General features: G+C 46.6%; 1 protein-coding gene across 1 annotated transcript in view; it reads right to left on the bottom strand.

Annotated features, from left to right (window-relative positions):
* Positions 1–3,669: 3,669 nt before the first annotated feature.
* Positions 3,670–25,543, bottom strand: part of CAMKV (CaM kinase like vesicle associated) — a 24,235-nt gene continuing 2,361 nt past the window's right edge. Inside the window, exons 2-11 of the mRNA XM_069095416.1 lie at positions 9,898–10,005; positions 9,361–9,492; positions 8,692–8,766; positions 7,941–8,079; positions 6,990–7,110; positions 6,573–6,648; positions 6,324–6,460; positions 5,969–6,047; positions 4,543–4,630; positions 3,670–4,239 (exon numbers count right to left, since the gene is read on the bottom strand). Coding sequence (XP_068951517.1) covers positions 3,676–4,239; positions 4,543–4,630; positions 5,969–6,047; positions 6,324–6,460; positions 6,573–6,648; positions 6,990–7,110; positions 7,941–8,079; positions 8,692–8,766; positions 9,361–9,492; positions 9,898–9,992 — 1,506 coding nt within the window. The 5' untranslated portion in view covers positions 9,993–10,005 and the 3' untranslated portion in view covers positions 3,670–3,675. The remainder of the gene's footprint in view (positions 4,240–4,542; positions 4,631–5,968; positions 6,048–6,323; positions 6,461–6,572; positions 6,649–6,989; positions 7,111–7,940; positions 8,080–8,691; positions 8,767–9,360; positions 9,493–9,897; positions 10,006–25,543) is intronic.

Below are 25,543 nucleotides of genomic sequence, written 5' to 3'. Positions count from 1 at the left end.
GAACTCAGGAGGATGATTCAGCACTCTTATCTACTTCACCGCCTAGCTGCCTGCCTGACACACAGTAGGTGCTTAATAGGTTACAAAGGAAGGTGAGAAGTCCCAAGTCATAGGACCAATGTCCAGGGAGCTCAGGCCCCTTGCCCTAAGTCTCCAGTAAAGCTTTCTCCTTTCTTGGGCAAATTCTCCCCTCTCTTTACTGTCCCACCCCCCTAGCTGTCTCTCAAATTACCCTGCCTTAGCCTTAGATAGGGGAATATAGACTGGTTCAGCGCCAAAAGTGTGAATGAAATCTATATATCCCCAAAAGAATCTATCCTTATGTATTTTCAACTTGTTCACAGTGACTCTTAAGAACCAGCTGCTTGAATTAAGTCCTTAATTAATTGAATTAAGTCCTTGAATACCCTTTCTTCAGGGTATTCAAGACTTGAGCCCAGGTATCCCAACACCTAGAAAAACCTAGTTAATTGCTTGAGAGCAGAGAGGCAAGGTGCCCAGAGCAGGGCTCTTTGATTTAAGACATCTAGAACAGACATGGATCCCAGCTAGTAGGGATATCCTGCCCTTCCTTCTTTAGGCTGGTAAGGAACAGGTTTACAGCTAGGTCATGTCGGGGATACAGAGACCTGTAGTCTCTACTTACCCAAACCACCAGGCCAACATGCTAGGACTGGGTATACAGAAGAAAATGGGAAGTGAGAAGGAATGGCTTCTGGGAAGTGCTGGTCCCATGACACAAAGAATATGCTTATTAATTACAAATGCTAAAGCTTCCATACACATCCCTGATGATTCAAAAGGTCTTCGGTTTTAGAATCCGGAGAGACCTTAATCATCTAATCCAGCTTCCTCATTTTACTAATGAAGAAAACAATGCCCAAATCGGGGCAATTATTTTCCAGGTCATGTAGGTTAGTGTTGTAGTTTCAATTTTGCTGTGGCAATTTCCCTCTGGGGGTTTTAAGCACCCAGGAAATCCAAATCAGCTTTAAAAAGGGGCAACTAACTGGAGATTAAGCTGAAAACCAACAATATCCTTTCCTCAGTTTTTGTAATTCATGGATGTTAAAGGGGCCCTAACAAACACAGGCAGACAAATCAGCTCAGGGATCCTGTTTGAGAAAGAATACCGCCTGGCACTTTATCTGGGCTCTGCCTGGGTGAAATGGAGCGTTTCCTGGCATAGGTCACAGGAGAATGGCAAGTATGGATGCAGCATAGAAACAAGGCCCAGTTCAGTGCTTCTACGAACTATACATTCTCCTCTTTTAGCTTCAAAAGGCTCAGCTAAAGCCCCACCTTTTACAGAAGGCCTTCCCTTCTGAGACCACCTTCCTCCTACTCTGCAAAGATCTTGTATATACCTACATATTTACATGTTGTCTCCACCATAAGAAGGTGGGTTCCTTGAAGACAAGACCTGAATTTGCCTTTCTTTGTATCACTGGTGCTTAAAATGGGATCTGACCCATAGTAAATACTCAGTAAATGCTTTTTGACTAACTGACTTTACGGTGTTGGGATGGGGAGGTGGGAGTGCTGCTCCCAGATAGAAACCAAGAGCAAGAAGCAGCTAGAATGTCAAAAATCTGTCTGAGCCTCCCTAAACCAGTCCGTTGAGCCGATCCCATCATCTGTCAAAAGATGTAAGGAAAAGCCTAGCTAGCCATACCATCTTGTCCCATCAGCCTAGCATTTCCTACACTAAGTTGGATCTCTAATGCCCAGAAACTTTTGGGAAAGGAGGAAGGAGGATTTTTTTTTTAATACTAGCTTTGGTGCTGAATGGCCTCTACAACACAGACTCACCAAATTCCCATGTCAGGGCAATGGATGGAATTACTAGGGACCCAGGCCACTGTTGTTGCCTTACCCCACTGCCCAGCAGGATGGCCCAGTGTTGTTTAATTATATTTCCCCAGAAGGCTGAAATGGAGCCCAGGGGCCAGGCCCCAGGTGGGGCCGGCGCAGTGGGACAGAGTTGAGGCAGGTGGGCAGGAGACTTTGGCAGGGTGACATTTATTTGCCAATTACAGCAAGACGCGCAGTCTAGCCCTGCTGGCCTCTGAGCGCCACATCAAACCCACGGGCATGCAGGGGGAGCTGGGGCACAACCATTGCAGAAACCCTCAGGCAGGGGGCAAGAAGCCTGGCACAGCCTGGGGTAGGGACATAGGGGCAGGGGGCTGGCATGGCTGCCCCTGCCCTTAGCAGCAGGTTCTTACAGGGGGTACCTGCCAAGTTCCTTCCCTTGATCCTTGGCTCCCCGGAGTGAGGGGCCAACAGAACCTAGCCCACATTCTCACCTTTCAGAAAAAGAAACTTGGGATTTCTCCAGGACCCCTGCAAGGTTAGCAAGGTGTTGTGTTCTAGACCTCCCTCCAGGCCCAAGTGGGGGACGGGACGGGACTGAAGAACACTGAGTTTTTCTACCTCCATGTCACTGGTGAAATGGGTGATAGAGAAATCAACTCATGAAGAGGCAGATCCCCAAAATATAGAAACAATAGGAAATCGATATACTGAGGGTACTACCAGGTTTTGGTAATGGGTTGACAGCCTGAGAGGAAAGAAGAGGGCTGGGCTGTGGAACAAGTGGGACTTTGAAGACTGACTGAACTTCAGCCCCTGCTCCCTTGCATGGCTCAGGTTGACCATAGTACAAAGACTGTATCACCTGGCCCCTTCTCCTGGTCTCACCTTTTCTGCCCATCCCTCTTTGCCCCCTTCAACCTTTCTGCTCATTCCCATGATGAGGGTTCAGGCCACAGCTCAAGTCATCCCTAATGCTTCTCTACCCAATTTAGCTGTCCAATCCGGTATTACTCTCTCTGTCCCTTGGCCCACTGGGGCATTTTTCAGGACTGCTCCAAAGCTACCAGGAATCTGTAAGGTTAAGACTAAGAAGCAAGGATGAGGTTCCTGGCAAAGATTTCCAAGAAGGCCAGGGCAGAAGTGCATTCAGGACAGCTTCTCTTTGCATCTGTGTGCACTTTGCTGTTCCACGTTTTCTAAATCACTCCCGCTCTTTTTCTACTTTCTGAGGTCATGGAGGGTAGTAGGGTCACTTGTCTTGCCCTCTGTGGTCATATGTACCTTGTACCTTCTGTCTTATTCTGCCCCTAACCTTTCTGTCCATATGCAAAGAGGGACCCATACACTCACCAGAGAGGCTGAGAGGGGTCACCTTGATCCCTCACCCCACAGCCTCACCACATGACCAGCTCTCAGGGGAAGCCTCCCCACCAAAGGCTATGACCTGGGAGTGGACAGGACCTGTGGGGCCTAGGGGAATCATGAGGGCAGAGGGGAAGGGACTGGGGGGGGGGGCAGTGTCCCTAGAGCAGTGTCCAGCAAGGAACAGAAATAGGAGAAGCCAGCAAAAGACAAAAAAAGCCACAAAAAATCCATGCAGGGGCTGGGGCCAGCCAAGGCCTCCCCCACCCACTCACACATACAGAGGAAGAGACAGCTCTCTTGCAGCCCCTAGGGATCCACCCCACAGGGGAGGGGGCCAGGCCATACCCCCTGACCACAGGCTGCCGCATGGCATGGCTAGGCTGTGGCCCTTCCAAGAAACAGGGGTTGTCATGCCAGTGACTCTATGTACAGAGACCCTCCCCCATGCCCACCCTCCCTTTCGCCCTCCCCCCACCCATTCCCCTGCCCGGCTCAGCCGGTCTCCTCGCTCCTCGCCTCCTGGGCGGGGCTGGCAGCCTCTTCTCCTTTACACGTGGACGGAGCCTGTACTGACTGGCTCCCCGAAGCTGTGCTGTCCGGTTGGGCCGGGGCCAGCTCAGGGGACACAGCTGCCTTGGGAGCAGACACACTGCTGCTTTGGGGGGCTGGCGTAGTGTGCTCTTCTGTAGCAGGTGTGGCTCTCCCTCCACTCGCAGGGGTAGCGCTCCTGTCGGTGGCTGGGGTGACACTGCCGTCAGTGGCCGGGGTGACGCTGCCGTCGGTGGCCGGGGTGACGCTGCCATCGGTGGCCGGTGTGGCACTGCCATCAGTGGCTGGGGTGGCACTGCCATCGGTGGCAGGCTTGGCAGTGCTTGCTGCAGCTGAAGCGGCACTACCCTCAGGAGCTGCAGCGGTGGCCCCTGGAGCTGCAGATGTGGCTCCTCCGACTGCTGCCGGGTTGGCAGTGTCCGTGACTGGAGCAGCCTGGGCAGCAGCTGCATTGGATTGCTCTGGAGCCCGGAGCCGTTTCATGAGTGTGGTCACTCGGACAGCTTTCTGGAAGGAGGAAAATGACTCAGGTGGAAGAAAGGGATGGCAAACCCTAACCACAGGATCCCCTGACACCTGGAAAATTCTCCAATGATCACTGACCCAAGGGCCTTTGCTGGGCCCTCTGCTCATTCATGCAACCACTTCTGGACTACCCAAAGGGTAACTTTCTCCAGGGCAGGGGTGATTCAGAGGATCAATCCTTGGGGAAGAGAAAAATCCATGGGGAATAGGGCCAGAAATATCTGAGGTGGGGGAGAGAAAGAAAACAGCTGCACAGAGGGAGAAAGAGGCCACCCTGGTCAATACCTTCCACTTGGCCCTAGCAAAATTCTTCTCAATCTGGGCACAGACTCCATCCTTGATGTTTTTATCTGAAGCAGCATTTCCTGAAATCCTAGAAGAGGGTAAAGGGGTGAATGCCCATATTCCTTTGGTGCCCACCCCCTGCTCCCAAGCTGTCAGCATCCTGGTTGGGAAAAATCCCTACTGAGGATTTAGAAGCATAAGAGATTTGAGATTTGGAAGACGTCCTAATTCCTTGTTTTTAGAGATGAGGAAACATTCCTAGAGAGGTAAAATTCTCTGATGGGATGGAGGTACAGTCAGGTGGATAATTAGTTAAGGGATCTATAATACAATATATCATATCATGTCACATCATATCATATCATATTGTATTATATCAGCAAAAGACTGACCAGTCTTCAGGAAGCTTCCTAAGTGAAACTGAGATTACTATAAAGTGGATCAGTATTATTGGTCCATCAAATACAGGTGGGTGAACCCCAAATTTGTCTTTGGAGTGTCCCTAGAGATAGGATGCAATTCTCTCAAGAAGCCATGATACTGTTACTCTCATCCCAGCCCCAAGAGGATTCCCAATGGCCAGGATAGCTATGGGAGAACTTACATTAGGAATTTAGGACCCCCATTTCTGGAACTGGGTAGATTTCTTATATATCTTCTTTTTTTTTGTCCTACCCTGTCATATTATTTCTGAATTTGCATATACCCTTTTTCTTTGTCAATAAACCTTAGAAAACATACTCTTATGGTCTGGAGTGAGTGGAAACAAGGAATAGAAAAGAAAGAGATCTGGGGACCCAGAGATAGGGTTCCCAAGAGGACACAGTGAGACAAGTAATTAGGGATTAGGTATAAAGATCTCTAAACTCAGAGAACTAAGTTAGCTCAGAGACAAGGAAGAGTGAGGAGACTCCAGGCATTGACTTGGCATTTGGGAGCCAGGGATTTTTAGCAATGAGTATAAAGCAAACCAAAATGGCCTGAATTGGTATTAAGAGGAAATCCAGGAGGGTCCCCACCTCTAACTAGGGACTGACCACAGGATTACCTAATTACAACCTGCTCCCAACATGTAGGGTTCAGAAGTAACTCTACACTGCCCTTTTCAAATTGTACCCCAAATGAAATGTCTTCTCCTCCCCAAAGTTAGCCTGTGGTTCCCCCAACCCTGACCTCCATCCCCTCCAGTGCCTTCCCCCATCCTGGACCAAGGGTATACCCTGAGGTCTTGATGCCTAATGTTCTAGTGCTGGTAGGATACAACCCCCAGGATGTGAAGCTCTCTGTTGTTCATTTCAGGCTCTGGGGAGTATCCTTCATCAGAGACCCACTCGAACATCACTCTTCCCATAGTCCTGTGAGACATGAACCCCACATCCCATTCCCTGACATGGACATAGCCGAGAAGCCTAGGAGGCCCACTCACCACTCATGGGAAATGGCCTCTTCAGCAGTGATTCTCTGGTCCTGCTCCACTTCCATCAATCGAGTCACCAGATCTTTGGCTGTAGGGAGCCAATGTGGAGAGGAAGGTTTGTGTCCCCATTGAGAGATGGGAGTGGGAAAGGGTGAGTTGAGTATGCTAAACCATCAGAACGCGATCCTGGAGATAGTCCAGGATAGGTGGGTCTGAGTCCTTACAATGAGTGGCAACCTGAGAGGTTCCAAGAGATAAGCTTGGGGGGTGGGGGGGATGGGTTAGGCATTGTGGGAGAAGATGGAGAAAAAATGGAGCATGAAGGAGGAGGCCTCAAGAGTTTGGGTCCACACGGCCTTCTCACCTGCCTGTGAGATGTCATCCCAGTATGGGGAGTCAAACTCGTAGTCTCCAGCAAGGATCTTGCGAAACAAGTTTTTGTCATGGTTTTCATATTCATCTTCTTCCACCTCCTCATAAAAGGGGGGGTTTCCTGACAGCCTACAGTCCAGAGTGGGGAGAGGAATCCCTAAGTATAGCCTACCAGAAGGCCAGAACTCTTTTTCCTTCCCTCTTCCCTTCACCTCCCTCTCCTCTCACTCTTCCCACTCACAGAATATACATGATGACTCCAATTGCCCAGCAATCCACAGGCCGTCCATACCTCTGTCGGCCGACCACTTCAGGGGCTGCAACCACGGAGTCCATCAGTATCATGCCCCAACTAACCCTTTCTGAGTTTCCCCTCCTCCCTTACCCGCTGGGTCCTGCTGATGCCATCCTACATCCTCTCTGCCCGCCTGGATCTTGGGGGAAATGTCCCAAAGCATATCCAGATATGTATGGGGCAGGGGGTTCTTTCTGAGGACAAAGAGGGTGGTGGTGGGGACCTGTCTTTCGGGGGCATACAAGAAGCCATTGCGGATGGGATCTTAGCCCAGGCTTGTTTCCTCCCTTCTCTTCCTTGGATCCTGCCCTATTCCCCCCTTCTCTAAATTCCCTATCCCACCCCAAAATTCCCACTCCTTGCCCAGGTACTCTGGGGTCCCGCAGGGTTCCTTGATGAGTCCATTCTCTAGTTTGGCCAGGTGGAAGTCGCTGATGACAATCTTGGAATTCTTCAGCCGGTTGTAGTACACCAGATTCTCCAACTACAACCAGACCCCATAAGTGGGAGAAGATCCTATGAGATACTCTTGAGAAATTGCTTGGAGCCCCCAAGACCCACCCCTTCCTGCACCACTGGAACACCATGCTCTTTGCCAGAGACGCTGTCTCCCAGCCCAGTTACAGTTCCCTTCCTTCCCTCCCCCTGCCTTGAACTTAATAGAATGATAGATTTAGAGATTGTCTAGTTCCCCCCTCCCACCCATCATTTTATATAGAGTTGGAAACTGAGGTACAGAGAGGGTATGACATGGAAGGTCACAAAAGAAAGAGAGAGCAGAACTGGGATTCAAACTGAGGTGCTCAGACTCCAAATCTAGGGGTCTTTCAGATCTAGGAGGTTTATTCTAGGGCTTTCAGATCCTTGTAGCCCAGATACCCATCCCCACTTCCTTATAGAGCCAGCTCTCAATTATCTGTGTAAATGGAGAAGAACCTCCATCATGAGGTATACATAATCCAAACTAATGGATAATTCCCAAACATGTTTCACTAATTTTTCTGAATATCATTTTTATTTGTTATCTAAATGCATACTGCTCCCAGTAATTAGCTTTCCTGATTACTTTAGCTTAGGCTAGATCCCATAAATTTATGTCCCCCCAAGTATCCACTGCCTGGTGGCAGGGATCAGTATAAAGGAGAGCTAGTCAGAGATTACAAATTTACCTGGATATTTTATAAAGAAGATATTTGAAACCTGGACAAGTGAGAGCTGCCTACAACTCAGGGCCTCCCCCTCCCCAGTACAAGCCCCCCCCCCGAGCCACTCATCCCCTCCAGCTCCTTTCTCCACCCTGGGCCAGGGCTACACCTTGAGGTTTCGATGCACAATCTTTAGGGAGTGCAGGTAAGCCACGGCCTCCAGGACTTGTCGCACCACGTTGCTTGTGTCTCGTTCTGAGTAGTATCCCTGGTCTAAGATCCAGTCAAACACTTCCCTCCCTGTGGCCCTGTGGGACAATGAAACTTGAGCCCTCTTCCCACATGTACTTCCTGAGATACCCCCTAAGTTGGACATGGTAGACCAAGGGACAGGGATGAGCTAAAGGCTCTGGAAGGACACTGTGTATTTGGGTGTGTGGCTAGAAGAGTTACTTTGATGCCAGAGCCAGAACATGTCTTCACTAGCTAGGCTGCTCCCAATTTGACCCAAGATTCTATAGAACTTAATGAGCTTGGAGGCAGGAGGCTGGCTAACCTGGAGAAGTTCCCACATGTGCTGGAACCTAGAGAGAGCCTGAGAAAGGGGCACAGATGCCAGAAAAGGGAGCCTGCCAACCATTCTCCAGGAGAAAGGCAGGATCCTGGAACTCCTCTTGGGGAGCTGGCAGAGTATAAATGGTAAAGAATTCAGAAGGACCAGGTTCTCTCCAGGCACTGCCAACCTAGGGACAGCTTTTTACTTTGTCTGCCAGGGAGCTCTCACACCACTGAAACTCAGCCTCTGGGCAGGAGGTGGGGGGAGGACTTTAGCAGTATAAGGATGGGGCAGAGGAAGATTTCAGGGTGAAGCTAAGGGTGGATAATTGGGGACCCCAGACTCCACCTCCTCTCCTACTCACAGCTCCAAGAAAATGAAGTATTCTTTGCGGGTCACAAACACGTCCACCAGCTGCAGGATGTTGGGGTGCTTCACCCTAAGGCCAGAGGTGAGAGTGGGGAGTCACAGAATCTCAGATCTGGAAAGGGCCTCCAAAGCCACAATCCAATCCACACATGGACATAAGATCCCTCTATGACAGGAAGGAGGGGGAATCTATTTGGAAAGGCGCTGAACTGTTTTGCTGCAATGGGTTTGGGGGGTGGGAGCTAGTCTGGGGCTCTTCTTTCTGAAGGGAAGTTAATGGAGCAGTAAGGAGATGGAGAGGTAGGTGTAGGAGAACAAGCCAGGGTCCAAAAACTGCCAGATGCCAGGGCCAGTGACCAGTCATCCAGAAGAAGTAAAGAGGCCAGAGATCTGGACTTGAGGACCCTCTGGAGTCAGGGAAAAGCTTTCATTCCTGACCCACACTCCGCCCCCATTCCCTTCAATCCTTCTTTCCTTTTCCATGACTCCATTCTTACTCCTCACTCACAATTTCTTTTCCTCTCCTTGCCTCTATTCTTTCTTTTTTACCTCCCTCCACTTGTCTTTTTCCTCTTCTTTTTCATCCCCATGCCCTCACCCCTAGGTCCCCCCTTCTGACCTTCAGCCCCAGGGCTGGGGTCAGAGGTTGCCACCTAGCACTTACATTTTCAGGATGATGATCTCATTCTTGGCTGCTTTGCGCACCTTCCGCCCATCTCGCTTTAGGAACTTCTTACAGGTATGCAGTTTCCCTGTTGCCTTATCCTTGGCCCGAAAAATCTCGCAGAATTCTTCCCTGCAGCCCAGGGCCCTGTTTAGCCTAGGTACATTCCTCCCCTACCCCCTGCCCCCTTCCTCACAATCATATGATCAAATGATTTTGAAACTGGAAACAGCTCAGAGATCTAGTTCAACCCATCTTATTATCCATGTGAAGAAAACATCCCTAGAGAGATGGCATGATTTGTCCAAAGTCATACAAATGAGCAGGAATTAGAACTCAGATCCTTCTATCTCAAATCTCTCTTTCTCTCTCTGTCTCTCTCTCCCTCTCTCTCTCTCTCTGTCTCTCTCTCTCTCCATATACCTTGCTCCTCCACCCCACCAAGATGATGTCCCTCTTTTCCTCCTCCTTTTTTCCCTACTGGTGCACTGTCCCTTCCAGATACCCCACTCCCTTTCTCCAGGGCCCAGAACTCACGTTTTGATGACCTGCCCCAAGTCATATCTGTCTGTCACCTCAGATGGCTGGTTATAGTCCTTCTTTTCTCCCAGAGTCACACAGCCAAACGGCATTGCCAGGACCGGTCTGCAGGAAGGACAAAAGCATAGTTTTCCTGAGCATGGGGTCCTCTCTCCCCACAGCACACCTTCCCTTAGGCTCAAGCACGGGTAACTTTACCCCAGAAATCCCTCAATCAGTCCCATGGTGCCAGCTCATGGCTGTCCAGGCAAAAATGTGATGCCTCCTAAGCCCAGGACTCCACTTGCTTCTTTTCCTCCAGCTCCCTGGGCCTCTCTCTGTCTCTCTCTCTTTCTCTCTCTGTCTCTCTCTCCCTCCCTCTCTTTCTCTCTGTCTCTCTCTCTCTCTCTGTCTGGTCCTCTCTTCTCTCTCAAGGACTGGTCCTCCATTTGCTCCCTAATAACAGCAATAACCTCCATTTCCACAGCATTTTAAGCTTTGCAGAGCTCTCTCCTCAAAAAACAGTCTCATAAGGTAAGTCATATAAATATCATTATCTCCATTTTATAAATGAGGACTCTGATACTCAGAAAAGTCAAGGGACAAGCCAAGGTCACACAGCTTAAACGCATCTGAATATGGATTTGAACCCACTGCTCCTGACTCCAAGGCCACTTTTGACTATAGCATGCTTTTTCTCTGAGCAACATGCTAATTCTGAGAAGTGTGTTCTTTCTGCCAGGTTGAGGCTGGGCAGAGCCCAGAAATAGGAGTTGGTAACTCCCAACCCAGAAGTCTGACTTGAATGTATTTTTGACTCAGAGACTGGTTCAATATACTGCCTCCTTCCCAGAACCCTGCCTGCAGCCCAGCACCTGCTTAGCTTGGACCCATTCTTCCCTGCCACTGACCACACTGCCCACCCAGGCCTATGGCAACTGAGCCTCAAATGCCATCCATAAACCTGTCCCATTGGGCCCTGAGTTAAGCGACCTACAGATTTTTCATCTAGATTTACAAAGGAAATTGGGGCTTGGTCCGTCTCCTCTCCTAGAAAGGATTTGTTACACAGGTCCTTCAATTTGCAGGATTTGTTTCTGTCTGGATTTAGATCACAGACTTTAGGCCTGGAAGGGACCTTAGATCATCTAGTCCAATGCCCTCATTTACGAGGGAGGAATCGGAGCCCCAGAGAGGCGCTGGCAGGTAGCAGAGCCAACATTCAAACTCAGTCCTCTGATGTCAGAGCTGCTTCTACGATGCCACTCCCAGGCTTTTTTAAAGGAGTGTTTAAAATAGGATTTGATTTACATAAATTTTATTTATATGCAACTTTTTCAGGAACAAATCTATTGAATAAGACAAGGTCACCTTTTAAAACAGCTCTTTGTGCATGGCTCTGTACAAGGTGCCATACGGTATGTCAGACCTGTCCTCTGCTTACACTCTGAAAGCAAATAACAGGCTAATTTCATAGACAGTCTTCTCTAAAGTCTGTATTTCTTCCTAGCCTCTGCACACAACATGCCTTTGATAAATATTTGAATTGTTGCATGGGATATAAATACATAATACATTTTTTTTTTACCTGGCCTACAATTTCATTGACAGAGGGAACCTGCAGTGAAGACTTTTTGTTTTCCATGCAGACAGGCATCTTTTTTTTTTTTTGCTTTTTTTTGTATGGGGGAGGGCAGGGCAATTGGGGTTACGTGGCTTGCCCAAGGTCACAGGGATAGTAAGTATTAAGTGTCCGAGGTCAGATTTGAATTCAGGTCCTTCTGACTCCAGGGCTGATGCTCTATTCACTGTACCACTTTGCCACCCCAACCCCAAGACAGGCATCTTTTCTTAAACGTAGTGTCTTAGATGCCAGGGCTGTTGAGAGGTTAAGTGATTTGCCCAGGGTCTCACAGTAACTATGTGTAATAGGTAGGACTTGAACCCAGGTCCTTCTGACCCTGAGGCCAGCTAATTATCTACAACATGTGCATAATAAACTCTCATATAAGACATATGTCCAATAAATGACTGAGATCATCTGATTTTTCTAATCCTTTATACTCATCATATGCTAAGTTGTATTAATTAATTTATTATTTTTGTGTATTTATATTATTTATGCATTATTGATTTTTTATTAGTTACCTTCCCTATTAAACTATGAGCTCTAAGATATCTCTGTGTCTCTGCCCAGGACCTACCTTAAGAACATGCACACAATCAATATTTAATGAAGTTTGTTGAATGAATGAATGAGTGAATAAATGAATTTACACATGTAAATAGACAAGTAAGCTAGAAGAACATCTTTGCAATAGAGAGTTTGGGGACCTCACCCCAATTTAGTTTGGGTAGAATGGAGCAAAACTCCTGCCATCCCTTAAAGGATGGGCCCAGGGATTATATCCTGGAGCTCACATTCCTATTGCTTCCTTTGGCACTCCTGTAAAAGGGCCCATGGGAAGGATCTGGGCCCAGTGGAACACAGGTTCCATGGCTCTCTGGGCAGTTTCCTCAGCACAACTGGGACATCTATCACCTCTGCAATATCGAGGGACCATCAGAAGTAGGTAGAGGAGCCAGCAACACAGGCCTCATTCTCCTTCTGCTAAGGAGAAATGCATTCTCCCTCCCCACTTCCACTTCCCCACATCTCTTCCTGAGATGTCTCAACCTATGGCAAGAACCTCTGAGGCAAGCAATGAATTGTTCATTACTAAAGGGATCTCTCCCTAGTACCTTTTCCCAAGAGAAAAGGAGAAGCAAGGGCCTGAGTCTTTGTATGCCCCCATCTCCTGGGGTAAGGCCTAATTGGCTCTGAATGGGGCTAAGAGGGAACATCTTAGCTCCCTTGATCCGTCATACGATAGAGTAGAAAAGGTCTAAAGATTCTCCCCCACAGACTGTTGGAGGGCCCCTCTGTCTGGAGGGGAGAAGAAGAATTGAGCAAGCAACCTCTGTAATTTGTCTTTCCCACCCTGACATCTCTATCCCTACAGCCACCAGATACCCTTGAAATCCAAATCCTTACTCCTACATATAATATATAATGGTTTCCTAGCCTCAAATCTCTCCTCTTTTCCTGCTAATCCACTTAGCATGTGGTTTTCTTTAAGGGCAGATCTGACTATGTCATTGTCCTACTCAAACAACTCCAACAGCTCCCTATTACCTTTAGTTTCAAGTCCAAATTCTTTTGTTTGGTCTTTAAAGCCCTCCATGAGCTGGTCTCAAGTTAGCTTTCCAGCCTCATTGGACATTCTGCCCCCCCACCCTCTGCTACCTGGCCAAAGTGGCCTTTTTGCTCTCTGTTACTCTATTACATCCCAGGTCTTTCAACTTTTTCACTGGCCATCCTTCATGCCTGGAATGCACTCACTCCTCACTTCCACCTGATACAATTTTTCTCTTCCTTCAAAATGCAGCTTAGGCACCCTCATCCTCCCAACTATTCCTTCCCAACTATCTTGTACTTAATTTCTATTTAATTGTCTCTTTATTCTCTTTGTGTTTATCCTATATATATTTATATATGTACTTGTCGCCTCCATTAAAATGTAAGTTCCTTGAGAGTAGGGATTGTTTCATTCATCAAAGGCAGCCAGGTGTTGCAGCAGTGCCAGCCCTGGAATCAGGACAGACCCGAGTTCAAGTACAGCCTCAGACACTTACTAGCTGTGACCCAGGACCACTGTCTGCTTCACTTTACTCAACTGTAAAATGGAGATAATAACATAAGATAATATTTGTAAAAGTAATTAGAACCTGGTACATGGTAGGTGCTTAATAAATACTCCTTTTTCATTTTTTTTTTTGAGATGGGGAGGCGAGGCAATCAGGGTTAAGTGACTTGCCCAAAGTCACACGGCTAGTAAGTGTCAAGTGTCTAAGGTCACATTTGAAATCAGGTCCTCCTAACTCCAGGGCCAGTGCTCTATTCACTGTGCCACCTAGCTGCCCCCTGATTGATTCTTAATCTCCAAAGTGCCTTCCCTGGCACAGAGCACAACATATCGAGAAAGACCTGGGCTTTGGTCATTGATTAACCATCTCCCTCACTGATATTCTCAGAGGGCTTTGTCAAGATTTTCCCTTTGACCCCATCACATTCTACTTTGTTTACACTTATTTATGTCTGTGTTATTCTCCTTCCTTTTAGAGTATAAGCTCTTGGAGGGTGAGGCCTGTGCCATTTTCCACTGTCTTATTCCTGGTGCCTAATATGAGGCTGATGTCTTTGCACAGCCCTCTCCCACTTAAATCCAATTCATTTGTAAGTTATGGCATCACCTTCCTGATATCATGGTCCTCTTTAAGAATGAAGGACAAAAATACAAGAAAACAAACAAAAAATAGCCTAGTACAAAACCTTGCATACAGTAAACACTTAATAAATGCTTGAACTTAATTGTACAAGTTACTGTACCTACCCGACCTGTTTCCTCATCTTAAAAATGGAAATAATAATAATAATGTCTACCCGGCGATAATGTCTACCCTGCAGGGGCTGTTGTAGGGATGAAATAAAGACAATTGATATGAAAGGGTTTTTATTGTGGAATGGGCTGAACAGTGCCTGAGGGCTGCAGCCGGTGGGATTGACAGATAGGAGAGTGTTCAGCCAATAAAAACAGAAAACTCTAGGCACCCTTGGGAGGCCAATAATATACTGGGTGTCTCAAGGGCCCAGGAAGAAAGTGTGACTTCAGATAGCACTCAGTTAATCTGTCTCAGGAAGGAACAACCATGATAGGATTCATTCTAAACCAGAGAACCATCTTGTCACTATAAAACTCAAGTAGTTTAGAACTCCCAGGCCAGAGTAATCCTGATGTATAGAGATCTGAGGTGAAAAATTCAGAGTCCAGAATCTCAGAGTCAGAGAGAGACCTCAGAGGGCATCTAGTCAAACCTGTCTATGACCCAGAATCACCTCCTTGACACAGGGTGTCATGCACAGGTTTGACTTGATGCCCTCTATTTCCTCCTCTACTCCCCACACCTCCCCCCCAAATATTCTACTTTGAGATATTTCTAACTGTTTTTATTTACCATCCTCCCACTCTAAAAAGCATTTTTAGAATGTCTACTATGAACAAGGCACTATGCTAGGTGATCTGGAGACACACATATACACCATAAATAAATACATAACTAGATAACGAGATAGATGGATAGATAAAAAGTCCCTTCCCTTAAGAAACACATCTTACTATAAGCCCTATGGGTGATACAAACCAGTGCTATGGTAGTTCAAAGGGGGTAAGGAGAGATCAAGGAAGGCTTGATGGAGGAAGGGGCTGGCATTTGAGCCGAACCATGAAGAAGGAATAGGATTTGGACAGAAGGAAAAGAACCATAGAGCACTGGATTTGGGATTAGAAAGACCTGAGTTCAAATCCTCCTTCTGATGCCTAACTGTGACCCTGAGCAAATTTCTTAATTTTTCTATGTGTCAGTTTCCTCATTTGTAAAGGCATTTTACAAACCTTATGGCAATATATTAATGCTGTTATTACTATTAACGTGAGCATAGCATGGACTTGGGATTAGGAGTTTGTTCTTGCACTTAGCCAAAATATGTCACTATTCCCCCCATTCCTTTTTATTCTGTCCTCTGGAACTAAGTAGAATAAAACTAAATCCCTCTTCTACACACTGGCCCTTCAGATACTTGAAGACAGCTCTGATGTCCTTTCCTAAGCCTTCTCTTTTACAAGCCAAGCACCCTCATTTCCTTCCATGAATCCTCGAGGGACATAGTCTCCTGGTCACTCTCCTCTAAATCTCTAAGTCATCAAATCCTCTCTAACAGTGGACAATCTGCCTCAGAGTCAGGAAAGACTGTGTTTAAGTCCGACCTCTAGCACAGCCCAACCATGGAACTCTGGGACCTCTAGCATAGCCTGACCATGTAACTCTGGGAAAGTCACAGAAGCTTTTAGTGTCCCTGGATAACTTTCTAAGACCACAGGGATAGAATGGTTGCCAATCTGCATTGGTAGAGGGAGTTTCCATTCTGGAAGTTTATTATATCAATGAAATCCAAGATCTGCCCTCCTTGTTCCACTCCTTGAAATTGCAACTTACATATATTTTAGGGTTTTAGATAGTATAGTAGTACCTATTCCTATCAATTATGGTTGATCAAACGTGATATTTGTGATTATTGCTACAGATACAGGATATCAAGACTTTTGTTAGGCATCTAACTTTAGATTATGACATAAACAAAGACCCATAGTCTCATGAGAGGGGGTGTGGCCGAGTGGTCAGTGAGTTTGCTCTGGAGTCCTAGGCCCTGGCTTTAAACAACACTTCTGGGATTTAACAATTATGTGACTGTGATCAAGTCCCTTAAAGTCTCTCTTTCCCTCTTTGTAAAATTAGGCCAAGATTCCTGCTACCTACCTTCCAGTGTTGTTTTGAGAAAAGCATTTGAGAAGCTTGAATCAGCTACACAAATCAGAGTCCTCCCTGATCTCCTTAAAACCCCTGCCTTAGCCGCTTGCCTTCTTCCACATGGCAGCAACTGGGGATCATCCATCCATTAGTGGCTTATCTGTAGGGACTTGGTAATTTTTTGAAACTCTGCCATAGGCTTCACTTGGAACAGGACCATAAGTAGGTCTACAGTACTTTTGGGTCCAGAGTTCTAGAAATAGTTCTAGAAAAAAACACCACCCTCCCTTCTTTGTAAAGTTGGAAGATTCTGGGGTCAGACTCAGTTGATGCATTGGTTAATTTTGTTATATGGCTCTTATTTCTATTTTTCTTTCTCTTTAATTCCTTGTTAGAGGGGATGACTTGGAAAAGGGAAGGTAGAAAAATATTTTTGGAAGGGAAGGTGATTTAAAAAAAGATATCAATAAATTTGTTTAAATTTTTTAAAAAAGAGAAATAGTTAAAGAACACATGGAAGTGGAAGTAGGAGGAGAGATTTCAAGTTGAACTCTGGTTTCCTCAGATGGGATGACATGCCCCAGTTCCCCAGAGTTCTGATTTCTAGCCCTACAGGCTCCTTGGTGCATCGAGGTGGCAAAGTAGATAGAGTGCCATATTTGGAGTTAGGAAGACTCATCTTCCTGAGTTCAAAGCTGGCTATAGACACTATTTGTGTTAACCTGGACAAGTCACTTCACCCTGTTTGCCTCAGTTTCCTCATCTGTAAAATGAACTGGAAAAGGAAATGTCAAACCACTCTAATGTGTTTCACAAGAAAACCCCAAATGCGGTCACCGAGAGTTGGACACAACTGAAATGATCAAATTATCAACATGCTACTTGACATGAGATTGGGGAAGTGCAAATTCACTGTGCCATCTCTCTGTCTGTACATTCACAAGGCAGGGGCAGATCAATGCCTAAGGGCAATTGTTAGGAGGCAGTCTTTGTTAGGTTACAGAGACCAAAACAATTCATCACTTGTTGGACAGCCCTCTGGTGATGAGCATAGCTAAGCTAGTCCTTGAACAACAGATGTATAATGCCATCACCCAAGCCTTCCTGGCAGCATTTTCTGCTTGTTAGCTTCATCCATCTGGAAGGCCAGCATAGCCTTCCAGCGCCGAAGGCTACTCTGCATGCCATAAGGCAGCAGAGGAAGACTTCAGCAAAGGAATCATAATAAAACAAGGCTAAACCTATCACATAATTCCCTTTCATTCAGCTGATACTGACTGAGCACCTATTTTGTGCTAAGCTACAGTCAGACATTAAAAGATATGGAGACTATTCACTGTTTTAAGAACCTTCTTGTCTGAGGTTTTTTTCCACTTCACAACCTGATCCAAATCCACCTTTCCAAGTTTTTATATATTGTTTTCTTTCATACAATCTTCTGTCCAGCCAAACTAACTTTCTTAGAGACCCTCATATACAGCCTCGTATCTTCTGCCCCTCCAGGGCACTAGCTTTCTCTCATGCCTGAAATACTCCCCCTCCTCATCTCTGCTTCTTAGAATCTCTCCCTTCCTTTAATGTTCAACTTCTACACCATCTTCTGGATTAGCCTTTCCTAATCTCTCCAGGTGCTAGGACCTCCTTCTCTAATTACCTCATATTATTTCATATATGCTTACACACACACATACACATACACACACACACTATCTCCATTCATTGAATGTAATCTCTGTAAGGGCAGCCTCATTTCTGTCTTTGCATCCTTAGCACCTAGCACAATGCAAACAGTAGATACTTAATAAACACTTGTTGATTGATTGACTGGCTTCTCTCTACTACCGTGTTTCCCCAATAATGAGACCTATCCCGAAAATAAGCCCTCCCCTTACTGTGTAAGATTCCTCTAAAATAAGCCCTCCCCCGAAAATAAGCCCTATTGAGATTGCTGCTGTAGTGAAGGTGATCCCCTGCGATACACGCTACATTACGGTACCCCCTGTATGCACCGTCCCCCCCCCCCCCCCCCGTGAAACGAGCTGCATCCAATCAGAGCTGCAGCAGTGAGCGCATCATCCTGTTCTTCCCCAGTGATTTGCTTATTGAATAAAGGTACATTTTTTTGTTCACATTTACCTGTTTATTAAAATTGCTGTCAATATTCATTAAAATAAGCCCTCCCCTGAAAATAAGCCCTCTGGTGTTTTTTCTGTCCAAAAAATAATAAGACAGTGTCTTATTATCGGGGAAACACGGTAGCATAGAGTTAAGAATTGACTATAGGGGCGGCTAGGTGTCGCAGTGAATAGAGCACTGGCCCTGGAGTCAGGAGGACCTGAGCTCAAATCTGGCCTCAGACACTTAACACTTACTAGCCCTGTGACCTTGGGCAAGTCACTTAACCCTAATTGCCCTGCCCTCCTCCCTCCAAACAAAAACAAAACCAAAAAAATTGACTATAATCATACTTCAGATCATTCAAGGCAGGAACTGGGAGCTTTCTTGAACGCAGGCCCTTTGCCCCATCCTCTCTGGGATCCAGGGTCCCAGTTGCCCTGGTGTCACAAAGTTCTACTTACATCTGCACAAGCAGTTGGGGTGAAGGATACATGCAATGATCACCCTGGACTTCAATGTACCCTATTACCTTCCTCTGTTTCTTTTGCCTCTGTTCCTTCTGACTAGAATGGCCTCCCTCTAACCTCCACCTAAAAAAAAAAATATCTGCATTTCCTTCCAGGCCCAACTTAAATACTGCCTCTACATGAAGCCCATCTGATTTCCTATCACATAACCAGGACAGAGCTCTCCCTCCTCTCCAGGGATCAATGAACTTGTTTAAAAATATATAATTACTGTTTGCATAATGGGTTTCCTTTGTAATTCTGTGTATTTTATTCTATGCATTAAAAAAACCCATTATTCTGTCTGGGGGTGGTAAACCCACACGTAATCCCTGCTACCGGGACTGGTAGATCACTTGAGCTGTGGTAGGGCTGAAGCTGAATGGGGTGTCTGCACTAAGTTTGGTGCCAAAATGGTGAGCTCTCAGTAACAGGAAGCTGCCAACTGCCTAAGGAGGGGGCAAACCAGCCTGGGATGGAAACAGAGCAGGTCTAAGCTTCTACACTCATCAGTAATAGAACTGGGCCTATAAGCAGGTGCTTCTCCCAGCCTTGGCGCAATAAGAAGATGCTGTTCAGTTATTTCAGTTTTGTCTGACTCTTTGTGACCCCATTTGGGATTTTCTTGGCGAAGATACTGGAGTAGTTTGATATTTCCTTCTCAGCACATTTTACAGATGAGGAAACTGAGGCAAAAAGGGTTAAGTGACTTGCCCAGGGTCACACAGCTATTGAATATTTGAGGCCAGATCTGAACACCCTCCTTGAACAATAGGGAGACTCAGTCTTAAAAAACCAACAAACAAAAAAACACATTATTCTGAGTAGGATTCTGTAGGTTTTGCCAGTCTACCAAAGGGGAGTAAGTCCATGGCACAGAAGAGGTTAAGAACTCTTGTTCTAAGCCCTCTACTGTCTTCTCTACTTCTCCAATGGCAGTGATTACATTCTGCCTTGTAGTGATTTGTGTCTGTCTTATCACCTATATGATTGGAAACTCCCGGAAGGGAGGGACCAGGTTTGACTCAGTTCTGTCTCCCCTTTATCCTGTGCTACCTATACACAAGCATTTGATGGGTTCTGTGGAATGAAACCATGGGGATGGGAGAATGGCAGGCAGGGAAGGAGCTTCCTGGGATAATATAAAGGAAAAGAACGCTGACTTTGGATCTGGGTTCAAATTCTAACTTTTACTTTCTATTGTATAACCTTAGATAACTTGTCTCTTGGCCTCAGTTTTCTTATCTATAGAATGGGGTGGACGAAGCTGGATCAGACAACCTCTGAGGAGCCATATACTGTAGATATTCTATGATGTTCCAGATGGTAAGTCAAGGATCTATGATTCTGTTAATTTGCCTATTTCATCAATGTGTGAACTTTTTTCCACCAACACAGATCAAACCCTTCTAAAACCCAGGAGATAAATCTTAGGAAGTTGTCTCAGGCTCAGAAAAATTAAATGATTCTGCCCATAGTCAGTAAATGTCAGAGGCAGAATTTGAACCCAGGTCTTCCTGACCCCAGGTCTAGCACCTTTACTTGCTATGCCAAAACTGTCTTTGAAGAGTGAGCTATGCACAAGAAACTTCATCCTTCATGATCATGGAGAAACAAACAAACCCAGACTACCACCTATGATACCTATGGATGTAAATGGACTCTCTACACAAAATCTCTTCCCCTTCTTCATCTTCCTGGAAAGCCCATCTTGATGACCCCAGATAATACGACTCCATCTGCTAGGAGGAGATAGAGGCCTTCCTCTGAAGCAGTCCTCAGGAGACTCTGCCAGCCCTACCCCCTCAGGACTAGTGTACAGAAGGTCATCCATCTAGTCCCTGCATTCAGGCAAGACAGAGACTACCTCACCCTCAGCCAGAGGTTTTTGCTTCCCTGAAGGTCTTTCTTTCCCCAGGAAAGAACCCACATTTAAACAGACAGGGCCGTCTCTATGGTAAACCGGTTTCATTCTAACCAAATCCCTTCTGCTGCAGCCTGGCCAGTCTCAGACACTGGAACAAAACAGTGAGCCAGACAACAGGGAGCGTTTTGGTTCTTCCCAGGGTAACAATAAGGCCCTCTTCATGCCCCCTCCCCCTCCCCACTCTTCGCCCACTCTCACCATCTGCTCCCCAACTGCATTGATGCCTTGTGGAGATACTGAGAACTCCCTGAACCTCCCTGCCTGCCTCTCTCAACTGCCTTCCAGCCTGTTCTCACCTCTGGAACCTGGTCCCTGGTCTGGTCTCCCCTCTACCTCACTACCCCCTCCATTTTCCTCTTCTCTGGAACTTGTGAGGCTAAACTCCTGCTGGCCAGGGAAAATACATATTTGCCATAAAACTCGGTGCCCCTGCTATCATCACAATTGGGGAGGAGGGGTGGCATATAGAACTCAAGGCCACCCTCAGCACATTGAATAGGCAGCATCTCAGCCTCCTCCCTCCAATTTGGAGAGATTGGGGGCTGCTTCTAGCCGTACCCCTAGGCTATAGGGTGAATTTAGAGGTCCCTATATTCAAAGCCCCTGAATACTCCTAAGACCTCTATCTTCTACTAGTGTGTGGTGGAATAGCAACACATGGAAGACATGTACACAAACAAACAACACGTATTTCATGTAGGCACATGAGTGTACTTTTGCATGCTAAGCATAGTTTTCTCACTGTGAAAGGCAGATATGTATTCAACATGGATACACAAGTACAATTTTACATGCTGGGTCTCAGTTTCCCCATTATGAAAGCCAAAGAAGAGAAGGGAGGAGATGAAGGGAAGAAGAGAGAGAGATGAAAGGACAAGGGGGAGCCAGTCTGTCATTGATCCCTGCTCCTGTGTTTCCTGAGATACATCCTGCCTGTTGCTGAGGGTTGTTTTCCATATTTTAATGGTGTATTTTAATGGTGTGCTACTGCCCTGAGGGTTTGTTTTGTTTAAAAAAAAATAGAATAAATGAGAAGCTGGAAGAGGAGGGGGAAAGAGGATTTAACCTAAGACTATTCCTTACCCCAGTTCTTACCTTCCCCTGATGGATGATCTCCACGTCCTAACTCATTCCAGTCTATCTTAATTTGAGGCTCTGACTGTATTGAAATCACTTAAGATTTCTGGGGCTGAATTTCTTCATCTGTAAAATGAGGAGTTGGACTGAGGTTCTTCTAGCTCTAAATTCTAGTATCCTATGACACTCCCAAAAGACTGCCCCTCCCCAGGGAACTCCTTTGCCTTAACTTGAAATAGGCTGAGTTTATTTTTTTCAGCCCTAAAATGTACTCCCTGCCCAAGGCACACTGGCCTTCCCTTACTGTGGTGGTGGTGGGGGGGGCGGAGGGAGGGCAGGGATGAACCACCTCTAACCTAGTCCTTAGATGTTGTTAAGGTCAAGGGCATGAGCCTGACCAATCCCTTTAAAGCTTTGGATTATTGAAGAAGGATGCTAAGGCCCAGGGGATATGGGAGTAAGTGATTCTTTTTCCAGGATGCCCAAAGATACTTCTCTGAATCAGCAACTGGTCCTGGGGTGGAGGTGAGTGATTCACCTGTGACAGAACCTTTACCCAGGGAGGGAGCTTGAGCCTCCAGATTCCCAGTCCTGGCCTGGCTAACTCTAGAGGGCATGTCTCTGTGGGGTAGTCTATTTCTGCCCTCATCTCTCCCCATGATGCCAGGCCCAGCTCTTCTCATTGTTATTGAGGGCAAGTCTCTCTGGGTCTGGGCTTCTTCCATGTAAAAAGGGGGAGGGGTCAAATGAGATAATCTCTAAGATAGTTTTCCTTTCAAAATCCTATGATCTACCATTTCTCTTTGGCTACAGACTAGCAAAAGGTCCTTTTCTTTCTTCCTCTTTCTTCTTTTTTTTCAAAACTGCTTCATTCTCTCTTACTTTAGGGCTGCCTGGGGGTCAGTCCCTGCATGAGCTGGCATTATCTAGATACAGCCAACTGCCTCCCCCTCCCACTGGGTCACAGGGAGGGAGGCAGAGAGGCAAAGAAGGAAGAAGGGAGGGCCCCTTGCTCCCTTCTCACTGTGGTTGCTGTTACCGACACCTCCTGATTTAGTGGCAGCTGTGAATATCATCTCTGCCTGTGGCCTCCCCCACCTACCCTGAAAAACCTCTAGGGACCCAGGAACCCCTAGCTTGTCTCCATAGAGAACTCATCCGGCCCATATTGTTTTTCAAAGGGCCTTCACATAAGAGGCAGCTCTCCCTTTCCTCTCTTCCTCTTTTCTTCAGCCAACATGGTTTCCTCCAGGAAGGGAAAACTGACCTGATTTGACTATCTGAACCTCCTTATCTCCTGAACACCACAGTCCAGGGTAGATCAAGTCAGTGGGATCTGTTCAGTTTCTTGTCCAGCTGATTATAGCAACTAGGGTTTAACATCCAAAGTTCAAGCCTCTGAAGCTTCCTCCCAGGGGAAGGGAGAATGGGTAAAATAAGATTCTTGGTCAGTCTTATAGGAATCATGATATAATGGAAAGGTCATTGGACTTGGGTGTCAAAAGACCCAGAATCCAGTGCTTCCTGTGCTATTTACTGCCTTGTGACTTTGTCCAAATCACTCAACCTCTCTGGACCTCAGTCTCCTCTTCTGGAAAATTAAACTGTTGTATTTGATGATTCCTAAGGTTTCTTTCTGCTCTGGTCTCATTCTCATTTGCTTTGGCTGATCCAACTTTTCCCATAATTCTGACTCCATCCTGCCAATCATTCAATTTCCCCAGAGATTGGGGTTGGGGAGTTTTGTTGGGGGTTTTTTGGAGGTGACCAGGCCTCATATCCTGATCCCTCTAGTAGCCTATAACTCCCCCCTATAAGGATAGAAGGAGAAACCTGAATCTAAGACTAGAGGTTTGACCCTTCATGGTACTAAGATCTGACCCTTGCTCCTTCAGTCACCTAAGCATTTTCATCCCCCCAGGGAAGTTGGGGAGTTCTGCCCTGCCACCCCTCACCGCCACATACACTTATACAGTTATGGTGGGGGAATCTGCTGGAAGGCAGAGAAGAGAAAGGGGATGAACATCCATCAGGAAACATGAGCAGGTGTTTCTATGGCAATGGAAGTTTTAAAAGAAGGGGAGGAGGTGGGGGAAAGAGAGTTAATGGGCACAAGAGCCAGCCCCCTCTTACCTCATTAGATAGGGTATCTGACTCTATCAGTGCTGGGTGAGGTTTCTTTCTCACACCACAGCCCAGTTATCCTAGGAGGGGGCTAAGGAGTGAGAAGGTGGAGGAAGGAGAAATAAAGCCAGGGGCTAGATAATAATGCCTTCTAACTTTTAGATTCTGTTCTTCTTAGGGAGGCTGAGAGGTGGGAGAATGGAGAAATGGAGAGATTGAAAGAGAAACAAAGAGGAGACACAGAAAGAGGAGAGACTGAGAACAGTTGTATGAAAGCAAAGGGAAGACAAAGTGACTAAAATCAAAGAACTTTGTTGGGGGTAGGGAGGAGAACATACCCACCAGTACTGGTGATATAGAATGAGAAAAAACAGTAGAGGGAGAGTGGCCAAAAGAGCTGGAGAGAGAGAGAGAGAAAGAGAACATGGAAAAGAGAGCCGCAGAGTGATGGCAGAGGGGAGGAGGGAGGAGGGAGAGCCAGTGAATGCACCGTTTTTTGTTATTTTTTTTTCTGGTAGGAAGGCCATCAGATCTGTGATCTCAGAGCACTTTAAGGAACCCCTAAAGTGTGTGGAGTTTCCAGCCCTCAAAAAGGGCAGGACGCTGTCCCAGTAGCTTCCTATTTCTCTCTGGTGTTGGTTGCTCCCCATCATGCCCCCAAATCTGAAAGAAGAGTAGAGATGAAGGGGTGGGAGGAAGAAGTACCGGATTCTCATCCCCTAGAGCTAGGAATGAAGTCCCACCCAAAACCTCTAAACCAGGCCAGAAACATCTGGGGGCAGAAAGAGCAGCTAGTTGCTTTTAAATTATTCCAGCCCCTCCGTACCACAACATCTCCCAGAGGATTGAAAAGCAAGTTGGCTCTCGACACTGCATCAGGGCCATGATTTGGAAAAACAGGGGCAGGTCAGTCCCAATTCACCTAGGAGATGCTATAGCACCACCCTCAGCACTTACTCTAGCCCCACTCCCTCTCCTGCCGGCCATCACAGACGTTCAGGAGGAAAAATAGCTAGGCTTTGTCGTCAGCTTCAACATGTCGGAAGTTTGGGGAGGGAATAGAGGAGGTTGAGAGTCTAGATCTCAGCCAGGTCCCAGACTAGACCCACCACTTTTTCTGCTCATCTCTTGCCCTTCCCGTTCTGAACCTGCCTTGAACACTTTCCTTAGATCCAGGGGCAAGGCCTTTCGGACTAAGCATCCCCCACAAAGCAAGAACTATGGAGCAGGAGGTGTGCTGAAGAACTGAGAGCTGAGGGAAAATGATGCTTAAGGTCACTGGGGCTGCTTCAGTCTCTATCTCTGACTAGCAGGTCCTCCCCTCCAGGGGTCTGTTAGGAGGTGTAACTAAAGAAGGAAAACGGATGAGTCTCATCATCGTCTCAAAGTATAGTAATGTCAGTTGCATAATCTCATTTTGTTCCCAGTGCCTCAGTTTCTTTCCTGTTCTGTTCATATGACTCTCAAAGATATAAGATTTTCTCCTTATACACCAGTGAGAGGTGGG

This window comes from Petaurus breviceps, unplaced genomic scaffold (assembly GCF_028583685.1).
Source record: "Petaurus breviceps papuanus isolate PSGF00001 unplaced genomic scaffold, PetGlider_PUasm1.0 227, whole genome shotgun sequence".
NCBI lineage: Eukaryota > Metazoa > Chordata > Mammalia > Diprotodontia > Petauridae > Petaurus > Petaurus breviceps.
Note: the sequence above shows the minus strand (reverse complement) of the source record. Positions and strands in the feature narration are given on the sequence as shown.